General features: G+C 38.4%; 1 protein-coding gene across 5 annotated transcripts; it reads left to right on the top strand.

Annotated features, from left to right (window-relative positions):
• The first annotated feature begins 2,539 nt into the window (after positions 1 to 2,539).
• Positions 2,540 to 26,373, top strand: LOC128858490 (mucin-2-like). 5 transcript variants are annotated; one of them, XR_008454016.1, is made up of 7 exons: positions 2,541 to 2,999; positions 19,390 to 21,500; positions 21,558 to 22,887; positions 22,949 to 23,412; positions 23,483 to 23,663; positions 23,728 to 25,412; positions 25,471 to 26,373. XR_008454016.1 is itself a non-coding variant. In XM_054094829.1 (7 exons), the coding sequence occupies exons 3-7, from the start codon at positions 19,431 to 19,433 to the stop codon at positions 23,931 to 23,933; spliced, it is 4,251 nt and encodes a 1,416-aa protein (XP_053950804.1). In that variant the 5' UTR covers positions 2,541 to 2,710; positions 2,801 to 2,999; positions 19,390 to 19,430; the 3' UTR covers positions 23,934 to 26,373. The 5 variants fall into 5 exon arrangements, 4 of the variants coding, with proteins under 4 accessions (XP_053950805.1, XP_053950807.1, XP_053950804.1 ...); XM_054094829.1 differs by having other exon boundaries at positions 2,541 to 2,710; positions 2,801 to 2,999; positions 23,728 to 26,373; XM_054094830.1 differs by having other exon boundaries at positions 2,540 to 2,999; positions 23,731 to 26,373.
• Positions 26,374 to 27,586: the final 1,213 nt, after the last annotated feature.

A 27,586-nucleotide genomic window follows, 5' to 3' on the forward strand; every position in this document is an offset into this window, starting at 1 on the left:
TTTCACTATGACAGTTCTTCCAAACTTTCCAAAATTGCCGTTGAATATGTAGCTGTATTTCCACAGCAATCTCTTTGCAATCAAGTCCTTATGAACTTAACTCGCACTTAACTATGGCTTCTACAGCCCGACATTTCACAATTACAGCTCTGTTATCCTAAATAACTGGTGAATTGAAATCAATTAGAGAACTGGAACCGTCGTGCCTTTTCTCATCTTAAGTATTGCTATTACCAAGATTATGCTAGCCGTCTCCTCAGCAGATTCTATTGCCCATGCTTCGCCGGTCCCACAGCCTCCTTCCATATTAACCCATACGACTGCTTTAGATTTTGGCGGAATCTGTGACGAGGACTTAAGATTATCATTATATATATATATAATTGGCGCGTACACACTTTTCTGGGTGTTTGGCCGAGCTCCTCCTCGTATTTGTGGTGTGCGTCTTGATGTTGTTCCACAAATGGAGGGACCTACAGTTTCAAGCCGACTCCGAACGGCAGATATTTTTATGAGGAGCTTTTTCATGGCAGAAATACACTAGGAGGTTTGCCATTGTCTGCCGAGGGACGACCGCTATTAGAAAAATGTTTTTCTTAGTTTCGGTGTTTTCACCGAGATTCGAACCGACGTTCTCTCTGTGAATTCCGAATGGTAGTCGCGTACCAACCCATTCGGCTACGGCGGCCGGGTTATCATTATAAGTGCTATTTAAATGTCTTTTAAATGCTATTTTACCTTTTATTTTACTTGGCTAATTTTGTTTACCGTTCTACAAAGTTACACTCTTTTTTGTGATATTCAGGAATTACAATATTTTCTGTTTTTACTTTATTAATAATTAATAAATGTTTTTTGCCTTCATTATTTTTGTATTGCAATGTTTAACAATTTCATATAAAATTTAATTTTTGGATTTTTTTTGTTGTTTGAGAACCAAAACACTTGGCATTCTCAAAAAGATCTTGTTTTATTAATTTTAATTCGAATGTTAAATAAATAAAGTACATTTTGAACTATATATCGTCCCCTTAGTATTAAAATAGCCTATAAATTTTTTGATGTTTTGAGAAAATGAATTTCAAACTTTTTGTCGAAAGTAGCTCTCACTTAAATATCGTTATGTCTGTAAATATTTATTATTTTTGACTGACGTTTTGACGCACTTTGTGGAACTAGAATATGACCAAATTTTGACCACATATAAAATCGACGATGGAGAATCCAAAAATTCAATAAAAAAATAATAGCCTATGAGCACATAGGCTATTGTTATACTAAGGAGACGATATATGTATATATTGTGTTTTTAATCAACTTAAAAATATTTGTAAGGTGAATACAGACTTTATGGGCAATGTGTATGCAGAGAACAATAATGTATACATTAATTTAAGGTTTTGCGATTTACATATTTATAATTATATGTTTTAAAATAAATTCAATTAAAATGAAACACTCTGAAGTAAAATTTTACTTAAAGTTTGTTTTGTTTGTTGTTGTTTTTTCTTTCTTAAGGCGGCCGCCGTAGCCGAATGGGTTGGTGCGTGATTACCATTCGGAATTCACAGGGAGAACGTTGGTTCGAATCTCGGTAACACACCAAAAGTAAGAAAAACATTTTTCTAATAGCGGTTGCCCCTCGGCAGACAATGGCAAACCTCCGAGTGTATTTCCGCCATGAAAAATATCCTCATAAAAATATCTGCTGCTTGGAGTCGGCTTGAAACTGTAGGTCCCTCCATTTGTGGAACAACATCAAGACGCACACCACAAATACGAGGAGGAGCTCGGCCAAACACCCAAAAAGGGTGTACGCGCCAATTATATATATTTCTTAATTTTGTCGCGCCATTTCGTCTATCAGCTGTTTTTCGTCTATCCAGGGATAGGCAGTGCTGTAAGTATTCAAGCGTTTTCCTGGGCGTATATATACGTACAATCACGTTTAATGGGAAAGTTTCGCATCTAGTCATCAATCATATGCCCCAACGGCTGATTGTAAGAATAATAGAGAAAACCATGCGACACCCAATTCGAAATGTCAAAAGCCGAAAAAGTACTATTCGAAACTGTAAAGCGTTTCAAGCGAGTGCAGCAAATAATGTATCCAACTATAATTATATTTATTATTTCCACTTAAACGTTTCATATCAGTGCTCTCAACAGCCATAAAAATAATACGGGTCATTCCCGTTGAAATTGATCGGGATACTGAGCTGGACAACCCAAGCAACCACGCTGAACGAGTATTAGTAATGACATTTGTTTAATTTTAGAAAATAGAGTTGGCAGCATTCAATATAGTGAGTTAAATTATTTTATGATGTATGATAACAACAATGTGGTTGCTTTCGCTATATACAGCGAGCAGAGAAGTGGCGAAGGCGAATCGAAGACGGCTATAATTACCAGAAATAACACGATATGTCTGATAGTGGTACCATTCATAAAATGGCTACACTGCTATCAGTTCACAATGCAACACTGAACGGACGCCATCAATAAAGGAGCGGAGAGTCGAAGTCGAAGTGTAGAGTTTTCGTCGGTTTCCTCGTTTATCGTTCGTGTCGTTCGTTTCTCGTCCAATTTCTCTAAAAAATTTTCAATTTGTCATCTTGTGCGCAGAAAATTATAAAATTTCCGCACTAAAAGTAAATTGAATTAGATAAAGTGGATATAATAATAAAGTGGACATAATGTGCTATATGTGTGTATAAGAATTGATTATTTTTCGCAATTATTTTCCCTCGAAAATTGCATGTGAAAAATCGAAGAATTAATTCGGTCGTTGCCGTAGCATTTGGAAAGAAGAACGAGAACAGAAAAGAAGAGAAGCAGAGAACAGAAAAGAAAAAAGTTCACACAGTGGTAAAAAGTATTGAGAAATGTGCATAACTGCCGATGGAAAATATTAAAGAATTATATTAAAAGTTGGAGAACTGCATTGTTAACCGGCGAAATTTACTGTTGTGTTTCGTGGATACATTTTTTTTAAAGTAAGTGGAGTGGTGCATGTCGGAAAAAATTATTTTTGAAAGCCTATGAAAAAATAAATAGGAGCGGTGGAAGTGTACGACCAAGTGTATGTGTGTGCCTTTTCTACAAAGAGGTTAGCGCGCGGACAGTGTCGGTGGTTTGGTTTTTGTGTTTGTGTACAAGAGCGACGACGTCAGACGTCGACGCAGCGACACCATAGTAGAAGTCGATACCGCACAATACTTCGCGCGGAGCACGCACCACGTAACTACCATGTTTGGTGCCCCTCCATAACACCCGTAATTCTACATCTAGCCAGCAAAAGCACGCAGGCTGTGCCGTGTCTTTGCCTTTGCTTCAACGTTGCGCTATGCGTTTGTTCTTCACTACTCCATTATCGCTTATTCTCCTTTTCTTGGATTTTTGTTCCTACATATATTAGCGTTTGTGCCTGGGTGGCTGTTTGACTTTTTGTTTGCCATTTAACAGCCAAAGAATATCGCGCGCAGAAAATCGGTTCAATACACAAAGCAACAATAGCAAATGATTTATTGATGTTGTCGGAATTTGAATTAAGATTTTTTGATTTGTTTTTCGATTTCGGCGTTCGTAAATATATTCGTATGTGCACACATATACATGTGCTTGAAAGCGCATGTGTATACGGAACAAACAAATAAGTAGAACTTGGGACAGCAATAAAATAGTGATCTAGCTAAAAGTACAGTTAAATATACATAGTTATATATTTTGAAAGATCAGACTTCTGAGAAAGATTTCTTAACAAATTATTTTGCGTAAAATGTTAATTATTTTCTTCGTTCAGGATTTTCTATCAATATGCTAAAGTTCGGGTATACCTGTTAATTTTTTGCATCGCCATATTCTTACCTGAATTGTGACGCAAGCGCATTACTTCTAATTTGTTGTTGCTCTTATGATAGTTTGAATGGTATGATGTCAGTCAAAAGTTTAAATCATTAAAGTAATAGAAAACAACAAATAATCTATAATATTCCGTAAATCTTAAGAGCAAATACGTTTTACATCTCTGATAGGAAAGTATTATTATTTTGTTTCAAAAATTTGCAAATCTAACAGGTTTTTTAGTGCTGTGAGACTCGGTTGGTTTTTTTCGAATGGTATTGGTATATGTATGTTTGTGAGAAATTATTTGTGGATAATGTTTGTTTTGGTCAATGTAGCTTTACAATATTGCAAAATATTTAGTATCAATATTTCTTTTTATATTCAATAGGGGTAATAAAAATAATAGTAATAGTGAAAAAATGTTCCTGCTTTTATTTAAGATATGCAATAACAAATACATGCCGCTGAAATGGAAAATTAATTTTCACTTTATGTATCAACTTGATTTCAATGCATATTTTTATGTATGAATAAGTACAACATAGGAACCGGCATTTATTTATTTTTGTTTTTTTTGCCAATTCCCACAGAGTTGGTATTTTGGTGGCTTTTCAAATATTCACGACATTATTGCCGTCAATGTTGCCCTTCTTGCAGTAGAAGGGGGCGGGCTTTCTGATTGGCGTTCTTCAGCTTTAAAAAACAAATAATTCTATTTCTGCTCATTGGTCCTTACTTCCTCTCACTAGGATTATTTCATTTGAGAGTTAGGAAAGCAGTTCGGGGGAAAAAGTTCCCGGAACGAATTTGTATAACAAATTTATGTATGATTTACATAATATAAAAAATATTTGTTTGAATTTTTGTCATTAAAAATATGAATAAATAATATTTATATATAAGTGAGCCGTAAGACCTGGCAGCTAGTGCTCCTTTTTTTTTATTGTAAAATAATACAATAATTTATTGTTATTTTCCATATATTAAATAAATAAATAAATATCTCATGACAAGAATAGGAGAAAAAGAGCTTTAATTCTCATTTACAGTATAAAAATATATTACACTATGGTTCACTTAATTGCTTTGATATTTGGAACAAAAGTTTTGAATTATTATTAATTAGTTTTTTACTGAATTACCTTTTCAAGCAAAGACGGTATAAAATGCTAATAACACATACACATTAGGAAGGCGAAACAATAAAGAATATAAATTTTTTTATATACAGCCATGTGCATGAAAATAGCACATTTAGACTTTGAAAGCAAAGAGTTGAATATGTTTTTAAATAATTATTTTTTTATTGGGAAAAGCAACATAAAAAATAAAAAAAATTTAATTACTTCCTCTTTAAAACAAAAAAATTGTCAACAGGAATTTCAGTTCTGATTTAATTTACGTCATAATATTGCTTTACCAGATTAGTATTTTGTACTATATCCACCGTTTTTGATGACTTCTTCAAGCCGTCGCTCCGTGCTTTCAAAATACTGAAATCTATCCATTTGAATACTGTGATGATGATATGTCTTTGTGGGCTTTTGCAAAGGCTATTCGGTGTTTAATATGTATTCTTTTGCTTATGGTTTTTTTTTGCTTATGCGACCAATCATCTATGCTTTGTTAAGTCGCCTTCCTAAAAGCTTTCTGGACACCTGTAGACCAGATTTGTTTGTTCAAGCACTATTTGCCGTGTCAACTTAAAAGGATCTGCTTTGCTCTTGCGTATTATAGCTCTATCCACATTACCATTAGTTTTTCGCGCCTTGGTGTTCTATCCGTTTTATAGTTTAATTAGGATGAATCTTTCTTAACTAAATTAAGAGCATTATAAACCATTTTCCGAGAGCACATCACCATTTCAGCTATTTCTGCATAGCTTTTTCTCATACGGTATAAAACGGTAATAAATATAAACAAACAAATTTACTTGATCAGAGCAGAGTTCGTACTAAAAACTTAACTTATAAGATTCACATTTGTGCTATTTATCTGTTCATGCCTGTATGTATCCATAAATTACCAAAAGCTCTTATTTTATGCTGTGAACAAATTTCTTGGCGATATCAACAAACAGTATTTCATTAAATTAAAATACGACATTACATAAATAAAATTAAAAATAAAAATAAAAAACGTTAATGGCAATTGTAATCAGAATATAAGCCTTAACACGGCAGGAGCCAATTAACTCCTAACAATGAAGCTGCATAAATTAGTTACAATTTTGTCATTGGTCAGTTATCCATCTACCAAATAAATTGTTTTGAATTATTCAAACAAGTTTTGTGTGTAAACTGGTAACATGGCTTAGAAGTGAGCGATCACTCTTTTACACTTAAAATAAACTTACGATATCATTAACCGTTTTTCACTTAGTATAAACATATTAAATATTTTATTTTAATTATTATTTTTTAATAATTTAAATTTATTTTTAATAACTTTTATTGTAAAATTCTGAGGTTTCGAAAACTAAATGATAAAAAGTATTTATTGTTCATTTGCGATGTTATCCGTCCTGTATGCTTTTGCTATTTTTGTAGCGGTGCCATATTCTTCATCGTGATTGGTTAACACCAATAATAAACTCACTATTATAAAACTAAAAATAAAGTCGGCTATTCTATTTATTATTTTACTAACTAAAGTCGGTTTTTAAGATGGACTTTGACTACGGGCCTATATCTTTCGAAGTAGACGTATTATGCTTACGAAATTGAAAGCCAATAAAATGATCTACTAGACATTTTAAATTGTTTTGGTTTTTTATCAGATACAAAACGAGCGTCAAATTAAAAAGAAGTTACGAGGAAGTCAAAAAAAAATTTTTATTTTCTTCGGTCACTCTGTTTATTAAAAAAACTAAATTGTTAACGTGCAATTATTTCTATATATTATATATCGATTGTCAGTTATATAATCTTATGAACATCATCAAATTTTTAACATGGTGTTAAAAATAGAAAGGAATTTCGTTACTTAATCCTTGTCACAGGATATGTAAAATTATTTTAATTATAGAGGAAAGTTTTAACAGGAAATTAAACCACAAAGTCTGAAAAGCCATTCCCATGGCAGCCGGTTCTAGGTTACTAGGTTACGCCCCAGTAAACTAGCCCTGTCTAGTGTACCGTATCCCACCGCCAATCTCTCGACACAGGAGCAATTCCTTGAAGCACTTTTGCTCCGAATACTTCTCTTCCGGGCTGGCGTCGAACCCAACCCTGGATCAGAGGTATTTTACTGTTCAGGCCTTAAGACGCATAGGGAGTGGTCCACAAGGTATGTGACCACGTGTTGCTCCCGCCATCAGGCGGCCCCTGCGTCAACGGCGCTACCGTCCTCAGTGCCGGCACTTCAAACTGCCGCCACCAACAATACCTCAACGGTAAGGAGCCCTCACGCTCAAAACAACTCCCCCAACCCTCCTGCTCCTATCCCAGTGTGGGACAAACGAGGAGCTTTTGGTCCCCCGCACAGTCTGCTCCGCGTATCAGACCAGGGTCCCTCGGAACCTGACAACAGTGCAGTGCAATTCTTGCAATGGCTGGTGCCATTTTCGGAGGTGCTCTGGCCTGCGCACCACCCGTGAGTGGACACGCGACTTCGTTGCCCCCTGCTGCAGAGCTCGGCACCCGCAACCGCCCTCTGCGGCGCGGCCGTCCGTCAACGTCAGACCAAAACATCTGTTGCGGAACGCACAGCAGGGCCAACGCAGACAACACCACGTGTCCCACACCCCCGAGTTACAATCACACTTCTGAGGAGTTTTAAACTCTTACAACTGAACTGCAACGCACTTACGAGTAAGATTCACGAGATAGTCGACTTCATAAGCCGTCATGGTATCAAGATAGCTGCGGTCCAAGAGACAAACCAGCACACTAGCTCTCCCCTGATCCACAGGGACGGCTACAACGTGCACAGAAAAGATCGCAAGCGAGGCCACGGTGGAGGCTTAGGGTTCATAGTCCACCATACAGTGCAGTATCGTCTCATCGATGACGGTATCAACCGCAGGTACAACACCTTAGAATGTCAAGGGATAGCTGTCCGGTCAGGCGATGCCGAGATCGAAATCTATAATATTTACATATCCCCTGACGCCTGCTGCCCGGTAGGATATCACCCTGATGTTGTTGCGCTCATCAGTGGTGAAAACCGATTGGTAGTAGGTGACTTCAATGCGCATCACGGTCTTTGGCATTCAAGCCTGCCAAATGATCGTAGGGGACAGCTATTGGCAGAACAGATAGACGACTCGACATTCAGCACTGTAAACGACGACGCCCCCACCAGGGTAGTGGTCAATTACAGCAGCTCACCTGACATCACAATTGCTAGCGCAGGTCTGATAAATCGCTTGCATCAGACCACTTGCTCATTATCATCTCGATCGAGAAACCTGTCGACTTTGTTTCCGCGGATCACCGGTCATACATCAACTTCAACAAAGCTGATTGGACAAGATTCGCGGAATTTACTGAAGACATCTTCGCCGCTCTCCCCATTCCCACCGATGTGCGCGCAGGCGAACGCGCATTCCGCAAGGCGATCACAGCTGCCGCTGCTCGCTTCATATGTGAGCAAGCTCTGGTCCACCGTAAGGTCCCTGTCGAACTCGACGAAGCACAATGACAATGACAATGAAGAGATGCTCGAGCTATTTTAGCCGACAATTTATTCTGCATCCCCCGGCAGACAGATCCAAACGTAGTGGTGCCAGACGGCTGCATAAACTGATATACAACAGTGCACCACTTCTCCAGCGATAAGGTTCGGGGGTCCATCAAACACATGAAACCATCTAAAGCCATTGGCCCTGACGGACTAAACATGCTGATGTTGAAAAAGCTGGGTCCATTGGGAGTAGAATATCCCACCAAGGTCTTCAACTTGTCTATGGCCACTCTCACCATTCCTGGTTAGTGGAATTTATGGAGAGTGGTCCCATTACTGAAGCCTGGGAAACCCGCCAACCAAGGGGAGTCTTATCCCCCGATAACTCTCCTTTCCCCAATAGTGCAGACTCTTGAGGCCCTTCTACTCCCAGTCTTTATAAAACACCTGACCCCAGAATCACACCAGCATGATTTCCGAAGAATGCATAGCACCACCACGGCACTCACCGTCATTAACACCCAGGTAAACCGCGGCCTCAACCAAACCGCCTCTGCGGGAGGACTGTCCTAGTACCGTTGGATCTACAAAAGGCTTTCGACACAGTCAGCCGTTCCACGCTACTAGATGACATTTTACAGTCGACACCTCCGCCAGGGCTGAAGAGGTGGACCGCGACTACCTGAGTGGTCGTCATTCGTCGGTGATATTTCGAAACCAAACATCTAAAAAGAGGAAAATAAAGCAATGTGTACCGCAGGGTCGTGTCCTTTCACCCTTGCTTTTCAATTTCTATATTTCGAAACTCCCCCAGCCACCAGAGGGAGTCTCCTTGGTCTCATACGCCGACGACTGCACAATAATGGCGTCGGGCAATGACATTGATGGCCTATGCTCCAAGGTAAACGACTACCTCGCCAGCCTTTCTCGCTTCTTCACTGCGAGGAATTTATAACTCTCCCCCACTAAATCCACGCCGACCCTTTTCACCACCTGGACAAAGGAGATCAAGCTACAGCTCGTAGGTGAAAGTCGATGATACACGAATTCCGACGGTTAACAACCCCAAAATATTGGAAGTTACCTTTGACAGCTTGCTCTCCTTCTCAGCGCATACAACCGCTATTGCAACTAAAGTACAGAATCGCAACAAGGTGCTCAAGTCGCTTGCCGGTAGCACTAGGGGCAAAGACAAGGAAATGTTGCTGCCGACTTTTAAAGCAATAGGCCGACCGGTTCTAAACTATGCTGCGCTTCTCTGGTCGCCTGGAACCAGTGATTCCCAGTGGACGAAGCTTCAGACCGGCCAAAAAACTGCATTAAGGACCGCGACAGGATGTCATTTGATGTCACCAATACAACACCTACATGATGAGGCCCTTATGCTGCCTGTTAAGGAGCATAACAAATTGCTCAGTAAGCAGTTTTTGCTAGGGTGTTACCGCAGGCCTCGCCTGAGTCACCTCCTAGGCACATCAGGAGGCATTTCCTCCACTACGCGGACGAGATCTTAGACAAAAAAAAAACAGACAGCTACTGGATTGGACAATGTACAGACAGACCATAAACGACATCCATCAGGAGACTCTCACCACCTTCTTAAGTTCCCGACCCCCGAATGCCGTTATCGAAGTCCAACCACCACCAATCGAAGACGAAGAGCTCTAACTTCCCCGAGAGTGCCGCGTAACCTTGGCACAATTACATACTGATACTGATCCAGAATCGACCCCGACATACTAAACATATTTCCAGCATGTGAAGGCACCCCGCACGATACTAACCACCTTTTCACATGCCCCATTAAACCCCTCTCTCTGGACCCAACCCGTCGAAACAGCTAGTTTCCTGGGCCTACCGTTAGATGAGCTAGACGAAGGGGACCGGTGATTACGCTACACTGACAGGGCAAAAGGTACTGCTATAACAACAACAACAAAAACGAGCACGGTGTGAAGTTTTAGCTTCAAAATGTCCACCACGTGCTTGTATTCAAGCTGTTACACGAGCTGCCATTTGTTGTGTGGCTATTTAAATCATGCTTCAGTTTTTCCCTAAGCTATTCCGGTAGGACCATATATTTTTTAATTGCCTTCTTTGTGCTCGGAGTGATATCTTGCACATACCTTTTGCATTTGAGGTCACTTACAAGAAGATGTCAAAATGGGTAAGATCTGACGAGAGTTGTGGCCAGACTGTTGTACCACCACCATATTTAAAAGTTCTCTTACAGCTCTAGCAAAATGCGCCGGAGTAATATTAACTGCAAATACATGTTTTGTATGATGTTAAGTGTTAGCTCTGAAAGTATATCCAATAAATTTGTTTTCAAAAAGTCCAGAAACCTTGGAACATTTATACATAGCTACGGAAAAAATAATAAAAAATTTACGCATACTCTACTGTTAGGTGTTTGGCCGGTCTTCTTCTCCTGTTTGTTGTGTGCGTCTTGATGTTGTTCCACAAATAGAGGGACGTAAAGTTTTAAGTCTACTCCTAACGGCAAATGCTTTTTATAATTTTTTAATCGTGTCACCTATTTGAATTCTGACTTGAGATTTGTAAAAAGGTGAGCTTCTGACAACAGAGTAATCCGTAATTCTGAATCGCTATATAAAAGAAATATCTAAAGTTTGACGACTATACAGAAATTAGACATTCAATACATTCGAATTATCTAAAAAGATGAAGCAGCAATGTTAGTATTGACAGCAGGACTTTGAAGGGAAAGAGTGGTGCAACCACGGGCTTAGAAAACGTCGTTCTTGTCATTTCTATTATTGTTATTTATTAACTAAATTAAATAAATTAACAAGTTAATATAACAAATGATGAGCATTAGCTACCAGTGCTGTCAGCTCTTCAAAATTGCAATGATCATTACAGAGGTCTTGATCATTCAGGATTTAGATAAGTACTGGAAAGGTTTTGATGAAATTGTTGATTGAATTTATGTTGTCCTTTGTGGTATTTTTAAGCATCTTAATCCACTTACTTTGATGTATCCGCCCATTGCTGCTTCAGAGTGCAGAGGGGAGAATATATGTTTTAAAGTTGAATCCATTTGGCAGAGTGGTCAGTTCAAATAAAACCAAAGAAATCTTGTATAAACTTTTGAAGATGTCGAAAATATAATACTTATGCCCGGTTTCGCCAATCAGTTTTAAATTCATCGGGCTGTTAAAATTTACAATTTTTAATTTTAACAGCCTGATAAACTTTAAAATTGATTGGTGAACTCGGGCATTAATATTTGAAAAATGGTAAGTAAGACTTTTAGAGAAATCACTTTAATTGGTTTACAGCTTTATCTCTGGCAAGTTTCCAATGCGAAAATGTAAACCTTGATCACGTTTGGAATTGCCAGATCATAAAATAAATTGAAGGTTACAAAATATCTATTGGGAAACCATATACTCTTAAATAAGTAAATTTTTATTAAAACGAGAACCAATAATCTTGTTTTGTAAAAAAAGAAACATATTTTTGAAAAATATAGTCAATTGAATTTATCTTTTCCAATGAAAAAAAAAGAGGTTGTCTGTAAAGTCGGTTTACTGACGATAGTTTAACGTGATAACGTCATAAGAAAATACTGATTGAATGGTTGCATTTTTCAAAAGAAAATTTTAATTTTATTTGTTTGTTTTATAATAAAATTACCCCGTATTAAAGCACTTATCAACAGCTTTCATTTGATATCCATATTGTACAAACACATTCTAGGGTCCACGTTTTGGTCTCTATCTCGAGACCCTAGTCACGGAGCGGATGGAAATACTCTGAACTAAAGCATTCACCAACAGCTTCCATTTGATACCCATATTGTACATACACATCCGAAGGTTACTCGGGTCCACGTTTAGTTCTATATCTCGAGACCCCAGTCACGGAGCGGCATGAAAAATACTCTGTACTAAAGCATTCACCAACAGCTTCAATTTGATATCCATATTGTACAAACACATTCTAGGGTCCACGTTTTGGTCTCTATCTCGAGACCCTAGTCACGGAGCGGCATGAAAAATACTCTGGACTAAAGCATTCACCAACAGCTTCCATTTGATACCCATATTGTACATACACATCCGAAGGTTACCCGTCCGGTAATCCATGTTACTCGTGGATGTTGTAGCTTTCGAATGGTGAAAGAATTTTTAAAATCGGTCCAGTAGTTTTGAGCCTATTCATTACAAACAAAGTTTTCCTCTTTATAATATTATATTAGTATAGACAACATATCTTATAAGGTATATGGAAAATATTAAAATACATTTTTTCCTTCATATATAATAAAAAAATTAATAATTATAACATTAAAACAACAGGTATTATTAACAAACTTGGTTTTATTTTAAATTCTTCAAGTGAATCAAATTAATAATAATCAATAAGAAGGCATATGCAAATACAAATACGTGAATTTATATATGTACATATGCGCATATACATACATATATACGCTCACTTAAGTAGGAGAGAACAAGATGTCGAACGTTGCCGTTCGTTTGCTTTGTTTGCTTTGTCGTTCGTTCCGCGCTTTCGCTTGCAGTTCATGCAATGCAATGAGCAAGGTAACGGCAATGAGCAAGGTAACTACATATGAGCAAGGTAACACTAATGAGCAAGGTAACACTAAAGAGCAAGGTAACACTAATGAGCAAGGTAACACTAAAGAGCAAGGTAACACTAAAGAGCAAGGTAACACTAATGAGCAAGGTAACACTAATGAGCAAGGTAACACTAAAGAGCAAGGTAACTACATATGAGCAAGGTAACACTAATGAGCAAGGTAACACTAAAGAGCCAGGTAACACTAATGAGCAAGGTAACTACATATGAGCAAGGTAACACTAAAGAGCAAGGTAACACTAATGAGCAAGGTAACTACATATGAGCAAGGTAACACTAATGAGCAAGGTAACGACACATTTTTTCGTGCGTGCAGCCTGTTAAATCGAATTATAAGACGTTATCACGTCAAAAGAGCGCAAAACAAAATTGCTCACCGGAATATGTATTCCTTGGGATGCTATTTATATATTTCTGGCCAAACAATGCAAAAATGAGCATTGATGGCTGAAAATGGTTTAATTGATTTTTCAAAATATTCTCCGTGATGATCAATACACTTTTGAATTCGTTTACAAGGACTTTGTCCAGACGCATTTCCAGGGCGTTTTGTGTGGGATCTAACGCGAACACACCTATTTTACCACAAGGTAAATCTCATATTAATGACGATCTTGTTCAATCATTTCGAGCACAGCAGCGATATTTTGGGCCGGCCATAAGAAAATTCATTGTATCAGTTTTTTACGGTGCTGAAGGATGGTGCGTGCTTGACGTATCAAGATTTTTGACTTGTTAATCCACGTCGAAAATTGTGAAAAACCTTCGCACGACAAGGTGATGGCTAGGATGGCTAACTCGAACTCAACCACGATATTTATAAGGAAAATACCACTGGCGAAAAAAGCTTTTGAGGAAAAAAATTATATGGGAAAGACACAAATCGCAAAGATGTGTGATGATTTTTGAAGATAGATTTCAACCCCAAATAAATGCTTGAAAATACAAATCTGGAGCAACTCTCGTTGCCATTATAAACGATAGCGAGCCTTATGAAGACATTAAACCCAAGAAAACTAAGTATGGACACGATGGAGAGAATAATAAGGTAATCGCTGTGTGTGTGATGTCGCAATTGTGCAACTTATTAATTTCTTCTTCTGCTTGCATTATTGTTCGCATTTTCACATCTCTCTCATGCAACGTCACGCATTCCTATCATTCCTGGGAGTAACCCTATGTAACCGCAATACGATGCAACCAACTATCAGAGAGAGACGGCAGGTAGCAAACAAGGCATACTACAGTTTAATAAAAATAATCATATCAAAACTAATAAAAATGCAAAACGGCAATGTACCGCACCAGTTAATGGTGAGATAAGTTTTGTGCTATGACGCGGAAACACGTACAGTGCCAAGAAATGAAGAGGAGGAATTGAGAAGACTAAAAAGAAAATACATGGACGAGATTAGTGAGTTACTACTTGAGGCGAAGGTGACGAGCGTACGAAGCTTATGAAGCCACAGACTATAGTGGAAAGGCGAACTAGCAGTACCCGAAACCTACTGGACCGGACAGTATTCAGACAGTCAATAAACGACATTCACCGGGAGACCGTTACCACCTTCATGAACTCCCGTACTGTGAATGCCGTAATCGGAGTCCAACCACCACCTATTGCAGATGAAGAGCTCCAGCTTCCCCGTGAGACTCGTGTAACATTGGCACAATTACGTTCTGGATATTGTAGCAGGTTAAACTCCTACTTATCCAGAATTGACCCCGACATACCAAACACATGTCCTGCATGTGAAGGTACCCCGCACGACACTAACCACCTCTTCACATGCCCCCTTAATCAGACTCATCTAACCCCCCTCTCCCTCTGGACCCAACCCGTCGAAACAGCATGTTTCCTGGGTCTACCCCTAGATGAGCTAGACGAAGACGACCGATGATACACCTACACTGACAGGGCTAACTTCTTCTTCTTCTTAATTGGCGCTATAACCGCTTACGCGATTTTGGCCGAGTTTAGCAAAGCGCGCCAGTCGTTTCTTTCTCGTGCTAACCGGCGCCAGTTGGACACACCAAGTGAAGCCAAGTCCTTCTCCACCTGATCTTTCCAACGCAGAGGAGGCCGCCCCCTTCCTCTGCTACCACCAGCTGGTACCGCATCGAATACTTTCAAAGCCGGAGCGTTTGTATCCATTCGGACGACATGACCCAGCCAACGTAGCCGCTGGATCTTTATTCGCTGCGCTATATCTATGTCGTCGTAAAGCTCATACAGCTCATCGTTCCATCGTCTGCGATATTCGCCATTGCCAACGTGCAAAGGTCCAAAAATCTTACGCAGAATATTTCTCTCGAACACTCCAAGCGTCGCTTCATCGGATGTTGTCATCGTCCACGCTTCTGCGCCATACGTTAGGACGGGCATGATGAGAGTCTTGTAGAGTGTGAGTTTTGTTCGTCGAGAGAGGACTTCACTGCTCAGTTGCCTACTTAGTCCAAAGTAGCACTTGTTGGCAAGAGAGATTCTACGTTGGATTTCAAGGCTGACATTGTTATCGGTGTTAATGCTGGTTCCTAAATAGACGAAGTCTTTTACAACCTCGAAATTATAACTGTCTACAGTGACGTGGGTGCCGATACGCGAGTGCGCCGACTGTTTGTTTGAAGACAGGAGGTACTTCGTTTTGTCCTCGTTCACCACCAGACCCATTCGCTTTGCCTCTTTGTCCAGTTTGGAGAAGGCAGAACGAACAGCGCGGTTGTTAAGGCCGATGATGTCAATATCATCGGCATACGCCAACAATTGTACGCTCTTATAAAAAATTGTGCCTGAGCGATTAAGTTCTGCGGCTCGAACGATGCTCTCCAACATCAGGTTAAAGAAGTCACACGACAGCGAGTCACCCTGTCTGAAACCTCGTTTGGTATCAAACGGCTCGGAGAGGTCCTTCCCAATTCTGACAGGGCTAACTATGCTGTTAAAACAACAACAACAGTACCTTCTAAAAATGGAAGGAGTTAGGAGAATACAGCCCCTGTAATATTAAATATAGAAATACAAAGCATGAGTATCTTTTACTTCAAAACAAAATAGATGGAAATATCCATTTTCGTAACTATGGTTAGATACTTCCCATGACACGTTCCCACGACAGTCGTTTCTACGTAACCGGCCAAGGACTGTCATTTCAACAGCATTCCCCGTACATATGTATATGAGAAATGTTTATGCTGCTACAACAACAACTAATTTATAATTGTTTTGATCTTAATTATTTAGACGTAAATAAAGTAGTACTATTTTTTTCGTTAAGTATCTAACGATAAAACAGCGTAATTGCATTTTTGTGTTAAATAAATTGTTTGCAGTAGTGAATTGATTTAGGAAAAAATGGAGTTTGGATCTTTTGTGTTCGGTGTGTGTTATGTTTTTGTCCCATGTTTGATTATAACATATATTAACATGTGAAAATAACTATAAAAAAAAGCGATACTAAGTTCGATGCAGTCTGAGCAGAAGCTCGTTTTGGTTAACGCAACAAAAGTTCGTTGAACGCGAAGAGTTGAATACGAACATACATACCAAACAACCATTGAGGAAGTCCACATTACGCTCACCAAACACTTCTATTTCATGCACGTGTGTTCTATCTGCAGAAACGATTTGTACATGTAGGTGTACGAGTAATTTTAATGCATGAAGACAACTAACACATCAACACATGTGCGAGCACAGCATCAAGCAAAATCAGATCAAATCAACAAAAACGGAAAACTATAATAGTTAGCTAGCAGGTGTTTTTCGTTTCTTTGAGTAATTTTGGCACGCGCACACATTTTTATTAAAACGTGATATACAGCAGATATGCAAATTTTCGTGTGAATCGTAATTCGTTCCAAGTTGGAAATTTATCTCTTAAAGATATAAAGGTTTTGCAAAAGAGGAAGCTTTAATTTCTTAAGTAGTGGGGCCATTAAAGAGGCACAATACTGAGCGACTTATATAATATATGCATATATGATATGGGCTGTGCCTGAATTACTAAATTTAATTAAATTTTTATTTATTTACAGTCTTATAAGACCCAAAATACATTTAGGAAACTAAAATTTTTGTACATTGACAGGCTTAATAAACATCATTTTACCTGTAGGTGGATAGCATTAAAAAAGCACCCAAGAGAAGTTATGAATTATAAAAGTAATAGAGAGCTTGTGCAATGTTAATATGAAGCAAATAACAGGAGTAGATAATTCAAATAGTAGGCTATGAAAACAAAAAACACTTATAAGTGAAGTTTTGAAAGCTACAACCGAAATAAATAAGAAACAGTATAGTGTTTTGGGGGTTAGGTGAGTGGGTGTAAGGGAGCATGTGAATAGATGGTTAATGTCGTGCGAGGTATCTTCACATGCCGGTATCTCACATATATACATATATATACTTAGTATATCTGGCGTTTAATCTAATACAATATTCTGCACGCAATTATGCCAAGGTATCGCGGGTCTCACAAGACAGCTCTTCGTCTACGATGGATGTTGGTGGATCTCGAAATATTGCTGACGACTGTCGACCACATAGGTAGTTTGGGGACCACCTTAGTTCTGATGGGAGAGTCGATAGATGAATATCATCTAGTAGCGTGGAATGGCTAACGCTACTAGGGTTGTACTCTCGCAGAGGTGGTTTTAAGCCCGGGATTTATTTGTATGTTTATTTCGTTAAGGGGTTATACGCAGTTATGAAGCAAATAAAAGACGGGTTGTCAAGGATTTATCCTGAAGAAACTTCAGAATATTTTAATTTGAAAATTTTTGGCGGTTATAAAAGCATCCTTCAAGAACGTAACAAAATTTTTTATTTATGAAAATGTTGATTATAGAGCGCGCTGCAGGCGATTTCTGGAACCTCCTTTAAAAAAAGACGATTTACGGTGTACATCGTAACTCAGGATTGGATTATCTGAAATCAAAAAACCAAACAAATTTTGTTAATAATATATATTAGATTATCTAGTAATTAATCGTTCGGCTAATCAAAATAGTGAATTTTCACAAAATGGCAGCTTTTAAAAGAAATGATTTCGATTTTTACGTTAAAATTTGGCCGTAAATTGATTATAAAATGGAAAGTAAGTATCAGATTTACAAAAGGAACGATTAATTACTAGAAAATGTATCTTTAAAGATTGAGTTAAAACGGTTGACCGATCAAAGAAGCCGTTTTCGAGATATCGTGTACACCGACTTGAAAAATGCCATTTTGAAAAAACACGTTTAAAGTTTCAATACCTACCTTAAAACGTGCCGAGGCATCTCTACATATTTAGGTATAACTCCGAAAGTATTGTTTAGATCTACTTCAAATTTCGTGCGTATACTTTTGAATATATGTACATTACAAAAATGCAATAAAAAAATCGATTTTTTTGAAAGTCATAACTGCGTATAACCCCTTAAGTGCTGTAGTGGTACTGTGCAGTTCACAGAAACCATGTTGATGTGCAACAGAGATAAAGTGTTTCGTAAAGAACGGGAAAAGAAGGGTCTCACAGACCCAAGTATGGAGCATCAAGAGCTGCTGGTTGGTCTTTTACACGCAAATTCAAGCGGGATAAGGGTAGCGGTGGTGGGGAAGAAAGGAAGCGTTTAACCTCCTGCAATATCCAGAACTTAGTTGTACCGGAGTAACGCGGCCATCACGAAAGTCATTACCATTTTCTTTATTAACAGTACTGAACATAATTAGATGAAGGTAACATGATGCCAAATGAATTATAATCCATTTTTGAGATATTCATTGACCGAAACCACATTTGTAAATTTGAATATGATATTAAATTAAATCCCAAGGCCTTTTGCACTTATGTTTAATATTTAAAAATCATGGTGGGCATTCCATCTGAGAGGCAAGCATATTCTTCATTAGGATCTGCTAATCTTTTTGCAGATTTTCTCGCTCCAATTTTAAATTAAAAAGTGGTATTACATTACTTGTGTATCTTTATTTATTGGTGGGTTGGAGGCCTGATACTAAGTGTTATTAGTGAAAAAAGACGGCTACGCAAAAACAACTGATGCCTCTGAATGGCCTTCAAAAGGCGAAGTAGTTATATGACTAAAATTAATTATAAACACTAAAGCCAGAAAAAATTTAATCTTATTAAGTAAAAATATTGGCAATTTAATTGATATATTTAAAGCTTCTTTGAACAAAATTTCGGTGCGTCTAAAAAAAAAAAAGTAGAAAAGGCCATATTTTCAGCTTTAAATAATATAGCTTTCAAATTTAACTTGTGGATTTTGTTTAATTCGAAGGTATATTCAAATATTCGCGTTTTTGAGGATTTTATGCGAACATGAGCTATAATCAGAAACCACCTGGTGCCGGCGGCAGCGGCATGGGGGGTGGTATACCACCCAATGGACCGAACAACTCGCAGCAAGTTGCAAAGACTTTGGCTGGTATACAACAGCAGATGCAGAATTTGGTTCACGGCCAAAATACATTACCGCAATCGTCACAGGCTGATCTAAATGTTTTCTTGCAACAGCAGCGTTTTCAAAACATGTTGAAGCAACAGCAGTTGTTGCATTTCCAAATGCAACATCAACAACAACAACAGCAACACCAACAACAACAGCAGCAGCAACAGAAGGATCGTGGGGGTGGTGGTGTGGGCATTGGTGCTGGTGGTGGCGGCGGTGGTGAGCCATTAGCACTTACACGCACACCAGCAGCTGCTGAGCTACTAAATAAAACATTTCAACATCAGCAGCAGCAACCTAATGGTAGTGCCGCTGCACCAAATGCAGCATTGAATCAATTCCAACAGCAATTGCAGGCTTTGCCGCCAAATATCATTCAGCAGCTGCAAACATTGCAATATCAAATGCAACAACATCAGCAACAGCAACATCAACACCAACAACAGCAACACCAGCAGCACCAGCAGCACCAGCAACAGCATCCATCACAGGCGACGCCAGCTCAACACCATCCAACTCATCAGCAACCGCCACCGTCGCCGCAACAACAGCAGCAACCTTTGTTGACTGCACACCAACAGCAACAACTTCACGGACAATTTCAGCAACAACAACAAAAAGCACTCCAACAATTCCAGCAGAGTTTACGTTATTTCCCAACAGCTGCACCCACGCAGCCGACTGCCGCGCCGCAACCATCAAGTAGTGGTGGCAATAAAGGTGTCAGCGTTGTATCTACACAGCCTCCATCACAAGCCCCACCATCGACTGCAATCGGTAATCAACTAAAAGCACCCAATTTACCGCCAAGCACTCAAATCACACCGGTTGCAGGCAATGTTGGTTCAGGGGGCTCAGGTGGTGTTGCAGCACAGCAGGCCACCAAGAACACTGTTAGCAGCACACCAGTTACCACGTCAGGTCCTGCTGCCATCTCGAACGCTGCTGGCAGTGGTGGTGGTAATGTAGCCCCTACAGGCGGTGCTAAGCAAGTACCAACACCCTCCATTTCATTGCTGCCGGCGAAGGCTAGCACTTCAACCACAGCACCAACTGCCGCCCACCAACAAAGCAAATTCGGCGCTGGTAAAACATCTCCGGTTGTTAGCGCCATACCATCCCCATTTCCCACACACTTCCAGAAACCGTCAGCAGCCGTGTCTAGTGGTAATGCATCCACTAGCAATATAATTCCAACGGCCAAAGCTGGCTCAGTGCCTACGGGTACAGCAGCAATGATATCTAGCTCTTCGATTGCAACCGCAATAAATAAGTCACCACAGCAGAGTGCCAGCCCTGTATCACTTACAAAACTGACTTCGCTTGCACCACCTCCAACATCGCAATTTGGACCAGTCGCCACCGCAGCAACGGCTTCGCCCACTTTGAGTGCAATCACAGCAGCACCTTCTGCAAATAACGGGAAAGCGGATGGTGCAGATCAAATTATAGCAACACAAAAGGCTACGAATTCAACACCAACCTCTCCTGCGGCCCCTGGTGCCAACGTTACATCAGCTCCCGCCACGGATAAGAATGCCAAGTCAACAACTTCGGAAATACTTGAGACGGTTAAAAGTGTTGAAGTGGTTGGAAATACACCTACCAAGGCGAAAGAAGAGCATAGTGCCGCCAGCACGGCAAAACTAACTGCAGCAAAAAAGATGACTGACTGCGCAGCGATCAAAGACGTAAATGCTGCTGTTATAGATGTTAAAGCCCTGAAGCCAACTGATTTAGAAATCTCGGCTGAGAAATCAAATACACTTTATGAAAGCAAACTACCAGCGGCCAATATAAGTGGTTTCGATGCTAGAGGTAGCACTGGTGGCGATGGGAAACAAGAACACGACAAGCCACCAGCTGCAAAGGAGCAAGAAAGTGATACACCAGTTGCGTCGAAAGTGGACCCTGGAATCAAAACTGAAGAGGTAAATAAGGTAATTATAATTAATTAGTATACCAACACACTGATATTAAAAATAATCATATTTCAGAACGCAAATCAATTGGAATCTACTACAGCTGTAATCGGACAAGATGCAAAACTACCCGTAGCTGGAGAATTACATGTTTCCAAGGCATCAAAGAATACAGAGACGAATAGTAATACACCGACCGTTTCAGCTAAAAAGGAATGTGAGGAGAAAATTGAAAACAGGTCTATAGATACAATGGAACAGAAGGGTCGGGTCTCGGAGAAAATAGATATAGCAAAAGCAAAACCAGCAGAGGTAGTTAGTAAAAGTTCTACGGATACTGCAGAAAAACAAATGCCGACAAACGTAGACAAAAAAGAAGCTTCAAACGCGATAAGTGACTCAAAAGCGGCAGAAGCTACCTTAACTCCGGTAGAAATCAAATCAAAGGTTGCTGCTTTAACGACAGCTGAAGTCACAACAGATGGAGACAAACGTCAATCTGGCAAATCTTCCGCTGAGAAGCCAAAAGAAGAAAAAACAAAGAACATAAAGTTGGAAAAAGTGCCAGTGCCAGCACCAGCACTTGCCGTGACGTCATCTGCTGCCGAAGAACCAACTCAAAGCAATAGCAACAACCATACTGCTACAAAAAGCACAAAATCAAAGGCCCCGGAGGCCGCTCCTGATTCAACAAACAGTTATATATCAGATACAAATATTACACCAGTCAAGCGTTCGGGCCGTCAAACTAAAACTGTAGCAAAATCGGAGAAGGCTATAATTGAAAAGAGCGAAAAAGTATCGAGCACAAGCCGACCGAGAAAGTCAAAGAATGGTGTCAGCAGCAGCAACAATACAAGTGCTGTAACTGATGTGACCGCCTCGCCGGCGACACCAAAGCCCGATCAAGGGCCCAGCACCAGCGCTAACGACCGCAAAAGCTCTCGCCATCGCCTCAAGACCATACCATTTCAAAGTCCACTCCCCGAGCTCGCATACATCACAAAGTTGTCGGCCAGCGAAGCCTCCAACTCACCAAAACCCATGTCAATGGAAGATAAGTTAATTGTATTCTACAAAAATGAATATATGGCGGTGCGTAACGTCGAAAGCACATTTTATTTGTGTCAAACGATGCAAAATGTTTATCGAACTTCACCACGCATTAGCATCCGTTGGTTATCGGAGGATCCAAATAACAGTGGAATTTATATACCTGATTTTTATGATCACACTGATATTGAGTGTGTACTGACGACTGTTGAACTAAAACGTGTTGACAAGGGTCACCTTAACTTACCGAAGAAAGAACAAGCGCGCATAGAAAGTATACTCAAGAAGGCAATTGACGTAGAAAAAGGTCTGGTACCTAGGCCAGAGCTTACAGAGGAAAATCCCGACGGCCGTAAGTAGACATGATACTTAAACTCGTAAAATTACATTTAATATATACATTTTTTTTAAAGTGGATATATCATTGTACAAAGATGAATCTCAGATTGAAAAGAAATTTGCGGCAGGTGCTACACCCACTGGTATACGTAAATCCCGACGTAGTGGTAACAGTATTGGCACGCCAATAACTGCTAAAACCAGTACAAGTGCCGCATCAGCGGCGTCTATAACGAAAGGGCACAAACGCGGTCGAGCAAGTATTTCGGGAGCAACTGCCGGCGACAATGGTGTAAAATCGTCGACAAAGAAACGAAAATTAGCCACAAAGCGTAAATCGAAATCGAAGAAGACTTCAACCACTGATGAAGAAAATGATAGCACCGATGATTCCGATGCAGAATATAAACCAAATCAAAAGAATACGGGAGCTGCTTCGAAGGCGTCGCCTCGCGCACAACGTTCACCACTGGCAAAAGCTAGAGCGGCTTCACCTATTAGCTCGACAACAGCGCGAACTAAAAACGTGTCTGTAAAGGTTTGTCTGAAGTGTTTCAAAGCTTAAATTTATTTTTGATTATTTTACATTTTTCGCTTTGGATTTACAGTTGACTCCAACGGCGAGTAGTCGTGGTGAGCGGGCGAACAAACGTAAGGCCGCAACAGATGTCCCAATTCTGACTGCAGAAAATGCGGCAACTCCAGCAAAGAGAGCTGGCGGAGCAACTTCAATAGCTGCTGCTACAGCAACACTAAATGCCTCCAAAACATCCAATACAAAAAGTAAAGGTACTAATGCACATTCTAAGTTATATTTTTGAGCTTGAATTCATTAAATTGCACGTCTATATAGCAGGTCAAGATGTCGTAATCGAAGCGAACAATAGTGCGTCGATTGCAAAGAAGGCCAACCCGGCAACGGAGACAACGGATGTAGTCAGTAGCACGACAAACGCTAGCAACACAATTGCAGTCGATAGCACAACTGCTGCTGCCACCACCAGTGGCGGCGGAAATGGAGGCAGTACTAACAATAGGCCGACCAGAAGTCGAAAATAGAAAATATAAGTAGTTAGAAGAGAGTTAATGCGTTTATGATTAGTAGCGTTATTATGCAGTTTCCTCATTCCCCAAAAACTACAAATTTAAATACGCTCAGAAAACATAAAAAAACTAATATGCATAGTAGAATTTCGAGAAAGTAAAACAAAACGATCGGATTTTGCACTGATGCTGGAAAACGTTCGAACAAAATGTGTTTTAGATTTAGAATGTATGTAAAAAGAGTTCGACGCATACTCGACAAAATCTTGCACATATAAGATGTATACAGAGTGTGCAACATAACCCTAAAATAATAGATGTGTTTGCGGCATTCAACAATTACGGCAATATTGCGACTCTGTTATTTTTTTGATGGCATGTTGCTGACACTCAGCTGATTAGCTGCTACAATATTGTAGAAGTTATGTCACGCCGAACGTGTTGCGTGCAAATATGGACCAATAACTTCGTTTCATTTTAACTTAATTTTTCGAAGAAAGCGAAAACTAAACTATATTAAAGTTGAAAACAATATTTGTAAACACTTACGTTTACTCTTCCATTTCAATTTAGCAGTGAAAACTGTTGTATTGTGCTTGATTAGCTAGTGATGATCAGCAGATTGCCAACATTTTACTGACAGATTTCGTGACGTTGGCATTGTTGCAGAATTTTTGTAACAGAATATGATGCCATCTCATAAAAAGTAACACTGCCGCAATTATTACAACTCAAACACTCAATGTGACGCATTATTATTATTTTTTAATATACCAATTTCCTTCCACCAAATTCGTATATGCCAATATAGATTGCATTGTTGTCAAACGTTAAAGTAAAACTGCATGCTTATGAAGGATTTAAGACGACTTGCTGCATCCACCAAATTTTCTGCGGACATTAGCCACTAATCTATACTGGGAAATGGAAGTGTTGTGTATTTTTTCTTAATTTACATCAGATTTTGTCTTGGAATATAATTTGTTTCGTCAATTTATATGTATACTTTATCCTATTTTCTATGTCGTTAGATTTAAATTTTTTGTTTGCAATTAGTGCTTCATGGTTATTTGTAAGTAATAGTTCTACTGCTTAGTCTTTATTTTTGTATTTAGGGCTATATAAGCTATATAGTGGATGTATTGATATATTTAAACACTTTTCTTATATGTATACAAAGTACAGATCCTAAAGTGAAAATAATCGAAATAAACTAGAGTAAAGTAAAGAGAGCGATAGGCACGAAAACTTGTCGCTGGAACAATAGAAAATATTTCCCAGAACAGAAACTTTTGGGAAACTTTAGAGCGCAAAATACTTCCCATACATTTTGGGGAATGCTGTTGAAATGACAGTCGTTTCGGTAAAATAGATTTGACTGTCGTCGGAGCGATAGCCTTAGACCCTACCGCCGTCGGAGCAAAATGGCGACTTGTAATGTTAACTCATTTGCGAAGGTCTGGATATCGGCAAGAGCTTATTTTCACTAATAAGGTAATATTATTTTTGATTAATATCTCCCAGATGTTGAAAAATTTGCTTCTTTAAGTAGCTCAAACAAAAAATAATAATATGAGTAGTGTCTTTATAAAGCAACAACAGTAACATTAAAGTCATTGTAGAATGAGTTATTCATGCTTAAACACATCGGATACAGAAGGCAAATGAAGGCATCAAATTGAATAACTTCTGTTCTGAGTCGCAAAAATAGAAATGTTTGCGTTTCTCTCAAAGAAGCGCATGAAGCAAGAATATTCTACATCATAATATCAGAAATAATGAAAAGCTAAAATGGATAAATACGTTGCTATTCAAGGGAAAATGAGTGTGCATTAAGGCAATATTTAAGCAGCGATGTAATATCAAAATGAAACTTTAAATGAATGCAGGGAAGAAATCAATAGATATTTGAATGGATGAAAAATGTACTCATTCCCATCATTAAGAAAAAATAACATAGATTAACATAAATCACACATAAAAGAAACATAAAAAATGTATATTATAACAATGGGTTTGGAGAAAATTGTAAAAGTATATGCTCAGTAAATGGGTCAAAGAGGCAAAGTGTAGTGCAAGCGCATAGTTATTTAATAAACTATATGAAGTGCAGTGCAAGTAAGAAAATAAAGCATAAATTATACTAAACTAGCCATTCAAATATCATCAAATTAATAATGTAGATTGTAATGTTTCGAAATATACGCATATATATGCATGTATGTATATGCAGACCAGTATGTATACAAACAATGCACTTAAAATGTGTATGTTAATATGGCTAACATGACAAGAATAAAAAAATGTAAACACTTCATTTTAATGCGAATTAATTTCTCAAAAACTGGACTTGACGTGTTGAAAATTGCATTTCTTTTGTTCTTTTGTAAGAAATTTGTGTATGCTGACAGGCAGAAAAAAATAGAAAAAATATTACAAAAAAAAAAAAAACAAATGCAAATAACAGCAATTAAAAAATAAGATTAATAATTATGTAAGAATATATTGACTTTTCTTTTAAATTATCAGCAAACACAACATTGCGCCAATGTAAGTTTCATTAATTTAGGTTTTAGCATAGAAAGTTTCAAACATTTGGGGGCGCAATTCTTAACAAAACAAATGCATGAGAAATTTACATATTAATTATATATAAAAATAAATATAAACATTAATGCCGAGTTAGCGAACCCAAATATACATATATACAACAACATAAATAGTACATAAAACGAGGCATTTATAATAGCCTGCATACAATTTAATACAAAATCAGAGAAAATTAAGTAAAATGATCAATGTATGTTTGTATCAAAAAAAAAAAATAAAAAAACTTACGATAAAAAACATTTCACACGCCGCAGCTATGATTTCATTCATTTTACTCACGATTTGTAACAGGAAGAAATCAATGGCTTTGTGTTGGTTAATTTAAATAACATACATGAAACACACTGCAATATTAGCGGCTAAACGATTTTAAAGAAACACAAAACAGATACAAGTGTAGTATTTATGGAAAAACAGATAAATATTAATATTGCGTCTACACAATAGCCAACGCGATGTACATCGTGACTATTGGTATGTTACCAGCCAATTTGGCATTCGTAACAGTGCGATTGCAATTTGGCACCAGCACGGCTCTAAAAGTCTGCTATAGACCCATTTTTTAATAAATTCAAAAATATGCAGACCTGGCGCAACAAATACAAAGGCAAAAGCAAAGAGCTTGCAAGATCATCAAAGGAAACAGTTTTATATAGAAAAAATATCTTACAAAAAGCTAGAATATGAAAAAAATTATATAATAAAGTAAATTTGAATGGATAAATCAAAGAAATAAAAAATGTTAGTTATGTATACATACGGGAAAGCAACGTATTCCGCACTAAGAATATATCATATTCTCCTTGGTTTTAGTGTATTGTTTCCTTTCGAGGATATTCAAATAAATTCACCCAATAATGAATGAATATATAATTATATAAATAAATGAATGCGAAAAGGTACAGAATTCTTAAAATAATAACATTAAAAATATTAAAAATGCATTATATATGCATACAATTTAATTTACGATTTAAGTTTATGATATAAGTAACTAAAACAAAACGGAATAAAATTCATTTTGAAATTCAATAAAAAGAATTGCAACCTTTCGTTTC

Source organism: Anastrepha ludens, chromosome 3 (genome assembly GCF_028408465.1).
Source record: "Anastrepha ludens isolate Willacy chromosome 3, idAnaLude1.1, whole genome shotgun sequence".
Lineage (NCBI taxonomy): Eukaryota > Metazoa > Arthropoda > Insecta > Diptera > Tephritidae > Anastrepha > Anastrepha ludens.

What these genes read in the sequence shown, in the direction of transcription:
- LOC128858490 (XM_054094829.1), top strand. Translation starts at nt 19,431, where the DNA reads ATGAGCTATAATCAGAAACCACCTGGTGCCGGCGGCAGCGGCATGGGG. An exon ending in AAACTGAAGAGGTAAATAAG is followed by an intron (nt 21,501 to 21,557) that starts GTAATTATAATT and finishes ATCATATTTCAG; the next exon opens with AACGCAAATCAATTGGAATC. An exon ending in ATCCAATACAAAAAGTAAAG is followed by an intron (nt 23,664 to 23,727) that starts GTACTAATGCAC and finishes ACGTCTATATAG; the next exon opens with CAGGTCAAGATGTCGTAATC.